The sequence below is a fragment of the Atta colombica genome, unplaced genomic scaffold (genome assembly GCF_001594045.1).
Source record: "Atta colombica isolate Treedump-2 unplaced genomic scaffold, Acol1.0 scaffold222, whole genome shotgun sequence".
Classification (NCBI taxonomy): domain Eukaryota; kingdom Metazoa; phylum Arthropoda; class Insecta; order Hymenoptera; family Formicidae; genus Atta; species Atta colombica.
Genome location: NW_017259319.1, coordinates 917,060 through 923,167, shown reverse-complemented (window position 1 = coordinate 923,167; position 6,108 = coordinate 917,060). Strand labels below are relative to the sequence as shown.

At 31.6% G+C, this 6,108-nt stretch overlaps 1 protein-coding gene across 1 annotated transcript in view; it reads left to right on the top strand.

Moving 5' to 3' along the window:
• The first annotated feature begins 549 nt into the window (after nucleotides 1-549).
• LOC108687956 (sn1-specific diacylglycerol lipase beta-like) overlaps nucleotides 550-6,108 on the top strand; it is a 10,106-nt gene continuing 4,547 nt past the window's right edge. Inside the window, exons 1-3 of the mRNA XM_018194001.1 lie at nucleotides 550-572; nucleotides 3,561-3,659; nucleotides 4,233-4,445. Coding sequence (XP_018049490.1) covers nucleotides 3,565-3,659; nucleotides 4,233-4,445 — 308 coding nt within the window. The 5' untranslated portion in view covers nucleotides 550-572; nucleotides 3,561-3,564. The remainder of the gene's footprint in view (nucleotides 573-3,560; nucleotides 3,660-4,232; nucleotides 4,446-6,108) is intronic.

The following is a 6,108-nucleotide window of genomic DNA, read 5'->3' as shown; positions in this document are numbered from 1 at the left end:
GTTCAAGACCAGCTGGCATCGGTTACTGAGAGGTTACGCTCGTATCCCGCGGTGTATATCACTATGCATATCTTTGTATGTATGATGAGTGCAGCTTTGACAGCGGTGGCAAAACCGGCGCTTGTAGTGAACGATTAAATTAGACAAAGTGATTACAATACGCACTGTTTTGCGTAAACAACGAAAAGTAAGTGTAAAATTAGGAGAGATTTAACCGTGTTTGAGTCATATTCGTGATTTCCTGAAAAGATCGCGTGCGAGCGCGAAAATAGTTACCTTCGCGAGAATCGCGAGACGCTTGAACTTAACGGGAATCCGAAGCGCTCCAGTTTCGCTGCAGTCTACAACGTGCAACTTGGAGAAAGGCTTGGTTGACGGTGATTAGACGAAAATTCCAATCCGGTTCATTTGCAACTCTCAGGACCGCGCTGAATTCCCGAGGTGGTTGAGCCAGTAGTTGGAGTGCGCGGTGGGCGAAGTGGAGTGCCGCGGCCGCGACACGTCGGTTGAAGGGAGATTTCAACGCGCGTATAATACGCGTCCGGATTCGCCGGATATTGATTCGCGCATCTGTGAGTAGAAGTTTATATATTGTATTTTTATCTGCTGGTAATGTCAGTGTATGAATTTAACAAGTCATATGCATTATAAAAACTAATCCGGTTGAAATGAGATGTTTCAATGTCATAAGAGATCTACTCTTTTTTACAAAAGATTTGTTGATTATATGAATTAGTAACATTTACACTAAGAGAATTTAACTATAATAATTTATCTAACTGTATATAACTATAAGTCATTTTTGTTTGCCAACTATATATTTGTTGATAGAATTTTATATATATATTTTATATATACATATATTTATTATTATAAATTTATTATTATAATTATAGCAATAATAATCATGATTATAGTAACATGTCACAAATACTAAAATTTTTTTCTCTCAGCATATCGAAAAAGAAAAGAAAGGACATTTAAACGTAATATTTGGATCTTTATATAAAAAGTTTTTTCTGTCAATTTTGTCTAATATTTTCTTAAATATGTGCGAGCTGATTGGTAGCGTAACAGTATCATATAATATAAAATTATATGTACATCGTGATTTGCTATAGCGGTAATTCGTGCTACTTATAATTAAATGTTTTGTAAGATTCTATTGCATTGTTAATGAGGCTTAATGAAGAACACTTTTTGCACTCGTAGAAAAAGCAAGTATAATGAAATTGCTATAATATCCTTATGCTAATTAAAATTTTTATCTTTACGATAATCAGAAGATAACGGATTAAACCCATGTATTTTTGAATGACACACAATATATTACTGAATATAATGTTTCAAACTATAATAAATATATATTTGACCAAGTTTACCTCATCAACGAGGACTAGGGCCATTAATTACAAAAGACAATTATAAATACAAATCTTATTTATTTATTTATCATAATAAGATAAGACATCTTTTTAGACATTATTGTATATATAAGTACAATAATACATTAAATTTAAATTATAAGAATGAAAATAAGATATAGATTATTTATACAAACATAAATTATTTTTTTACATGCTTCGAGATATGAAATATTCAATATTACACGTCAAACTTTTTGCCCACAATTAATTATTTGCATCCAGACGATGAGTCAGTTTTTTATCATATAAATTAGCATAAAATATTGTCAAGTTCAATCGGAATTTATTACCAAAGAGAAAAAAATCGATTAATTTTCTCCATTGTGCGGAATATTCTCAAGCAAAGAGCGAGTTATATATACACGAGTTCTCGATTCGCGTATTATTTCATCAAAACTCACGGCAACGCGCCGTTAGTGCATGCGTTTCGAATCAAGAAATGCACGCGATGCACTTTATTTCGTGTAATTCTACCACAAACATGAATGCAGTTACAGCATAGTGTTTTTTGAATGTCGTGTTTCCATTTTTTTTTACGATCTCTTGCTAAATTGTGTCTGAACTGTAATCGTTATTATAGAAAATTTTTCGCAAATATTATATGAATCAATTTGTAAAAATCCTACTCTTTCACAAGTCGAACGATGCGTGATTTACAATAGTTTTTCCTTTTCTACACTGTCATTATGCAAGCTTACGGCAAGTTTCGAGGAAGCGTTAATTGCTGCCGGTGCAATTTCAGTTGCATGCCATTGCATTTACGGCCTCTTGTAGATTTGTAATCTTCTAGGAAATCCCTTATTTGTTTTGACCCTAGAAACAACGCAAAAAGTATTGCAACATATTTCTTTGTTTATTCAAACGGTACATTGTATTCGTGTCGAACAGCTGTGACATGAGATCTGACAACGAGTAACGACTAATATTTCGACATCAATAAGTAGATAATCTGAGACCTACATCATTATTACCGGCGAAATTACCACGATGCTAATGTCAATTTTCTCTTCTCCTAATATCATAATAACATACTACAACTTCCGCATTCTCCGCTTTTTATGAAAAAAAGTAGTTGGATAATCATATCTACAACTAATGGATACATTCAAAAAGTACACGTGTTATGACGTAATATATGCTTTCTTGTTGTTAAATGTTTCCAAATTTACGCAATTCTTTAAAGAGCGCTAATTCGCGTGTGAACCTATAGTATAGTAAAAGTACCGAAAAGAATCAAAATCAAAAAAGAAAGAAAAATGCAAGAAATAAAAAATCATGAACAATGGAAGAAATTTTACACGCATTGGATTAAAAAATACTGGATTAATAAACAAAAATGTGTTACAAAAAAATTTTATTATTTTTAATTTGAGCTATTCTCCTTTTCTCAAAAATAATGAAAAAGAATCACATCTAGAAAATTCATAATTTTCGAATAAATTAATGTTGATTACACTCATGATATCATTTGGTTTTTTTCCCCTTTATATCATGCAGAAAATTGCAAAGTAGTTAACAATAATAAGATATAGCGCGATTGAATAAGACGTATTCAGTAACGCGTATCACTGTCATTATCGCTGTCCAATGCTGATATGTCCAATCGGACATATCAGCATTTATGTCATCGCTAGTATAATCATGTTGTTAGTCTAAAAATTAACTAAATTATACGCAAGGTAACGAAAATCACAGGCTAAAGGTCCATTTAAATACATCAGAAGACTATCAACGGTCTCGGATGTGGGATGGACACAGGGACTTTCTCTCGACGCTTTCTCCGACGATTTCGTGATCAAGAAGATAACCGTGTATATCGTAATTGTCCGAATTTTGAAGATATTTATTATTATAGAAAGCCACGTCCGCTATATTTTACATTATAATATTATGAAATCCGCGCACGAGAGCTTTGCTAAGTCAACTTTTCGCAATGTGCGTGCTCCGCGAGGTACCGCGAACGTGACAGAAGTGATCAATCTTGATAAATAAAGTATGTTATGATCTAGATGGAGACATATTTCAACTTCCTGAATAAAATATTTATAAATGAGCATTCACTTTTTACTTGATTAAGAAGAAAAGAAGTATCGAAATATCATAACAGCGTTATAATAAAATTTCTTTCTCCAGGGAAATGCCTGCGTTGAAGCTCTTCGGTCGAAAATGGTTGGCCGCAACCGACGACCTTGTGTATCCAGGCTTATTCGAATTATTTATCCGTATTGTATGGTGAGTATCGAAAAGCAATCACCGCGATTACCAGTATGTCAAAATTATAATGCATAATATTAATCACAAATGCAATGTAAAATGTAAATTGTAATTCAAAATTACTAAAGTCAAGAATTTTAAGGCTTAAATTTTAACTAAATTCTATTGCCGGGTCTACAATGAGTCTGTCTTAGATTTAATCGGTGAAGTTGTCAATAATCAACTTGTGACTAACGCTGATTGGCCAACTTCATCAATTAAGATCCAGTTTCACAACTCATGATTAACTCTTAATTGAGATTCAATTTGTTTCTCATCTTTTTTCAATATTGGATTATTTTTATAATATTGGAAAGAGACAATGAATAAGTTGAACCTCGATTATGAGTTAACCGTCCAGTTGTGGAACTGGGCCTAAGTCTAAGACTTCCGACTACAGACTCATTGTAGATCCGACATACAAGATTCTCTAAATTTGTTAGAAGCATTGAACATATTCTCAATATTAAATTCTTTCGCAGGAGCGCATCGCCCGATTAAAATCACGCGGATTGTTGTTAGTTTGTTTCTCGTAATCTGTGTGTTTTACAGGTTGATTCTTATAGGGATCGCCTGCGCAAGGTATTACGAGGATACGTGGAATTGTCGATTGGGAGGTGAATTAGTGCGCGTGTATCTCCTCGGTGAAGCGGTCATGCTTGGTATCGTCACGCTTTTAATACTCATCATTATCAGGCATAGCGCGAGAGGGGCTATCATGGACACGCATGCCCGACGCTGTGTCGAACCGCTTCTGCTGGTCAAGTAAGCAACAAAAGTAAACCAGCGTTATGTCTAATCAGTTTTCTAGATCGACAACCTTCATGAAATACTTTTTTAAAGTTTTCAACTCCTGTATTGTTTTTAATAATAATTTGCCCAATTATTTGCAACCGATTCATTCATTATTTATGAGCTAGAGGCCTTTTATCATCAGCTTCTTTTCATCATAATTTTATATACACACACACACACACACACACACACACGCACACACACACACACACACACACACACACACACACACACACACACATATATTATACATTGGATCGGAGGAAAAGTTCTGCGGTATTTTGTTAACTCAAAATTATATACAGAATATATTCATTGCAAAATTTTTGACTATTTGACGTGAAAACTTCAAGTTTTTCCTAAAAAGTTCGTTTTTAAAAAAATGTTCCTACGACTTTTTATTACCAAGTTACATGCGAATTAAATAAAAGAGTATTTGATTTTTATTGCTAACTCCATTAAAAATCATCATATCGTAATTAAAAAATCAGATTCTTAAAGCTGAAATTTTGCTTTATTGAATGATATAATTACTAATGTTTTAAATGTAAAATTATAATGATTCAAGAGTTAGAAAAAGATCAAGTAAGCTTTCTGCGAAGACTACAGGTATGTTTAGATCAACATGTTGAATATGTTGAACATTTATTACAATAATAAAAAAATTTGTTTCAAATTTATATCTTCTTTTAATTTATATCTCGAAAATAATTAAGTTTATGAAGAAATACTCTAATACAAAGATGTTCAGCTGATTGAGTACTATCGATTGAATGATTAAAAAATATTCCTTCAGATTAAAAAAAGAATCTTTTTTTTATTAATAGGTAGTAAAAAAACCAAGGACATTTAAGGTTATTCAATGCCAAAATATGTCCCCTTATTTATCTTACAAATTTTATAATACGTGTTTTCCCCTTATCTCTAATCATTTATAACAAAACGTGGTGAATTTTTTATCAGACTCATTCTGTATGTATTATATCATATGTAACTTCATAATTAGAAAAAGATCACCATATATTGTCGTATCTTTGTTTTTGAAGTATTTCTTAATAAAACTTTAGAAACAACTTTAAAAAAAATACAACTTTAAAAAAAAGTCTTTTATCAGACGATATAGCTATTTTTATAATACTATTTACAATTCTACAGTAATTAACTTTTTTATAAGACGAGAAAAAATAAGCATCTGATAAAAATCGGACAAAATCAAAACTGACATAGTGGCAATATACATTTCTATTTTCCTTTCACAGGAATCATTTATACAAAATATCTACAAGTACTTATACATGAGAATTTCTAGAATCCTTTCTTACTTTGAAGTAAAACGTGTTTTGTGAATTTATACGCATATATTTTATGCTGTTATGCAAAATGCAAACATATAACGCAACACTTTTTTGGAAGATATTGCCATAAATACAAGAATCAGCGATTTATTTGATTCAATAACGCTATATACAAATTAGATTAATTTGAGATTTTTATACAGACAGCTATCCAAGGAGCAATGTCATTGGACGTCCGAAATATGTCTAGAAATATAATATGACTAATCCTTATTAGAATATGTATATATATTATATATAAAAAAACATACATATGCATATATATATATATATATGTA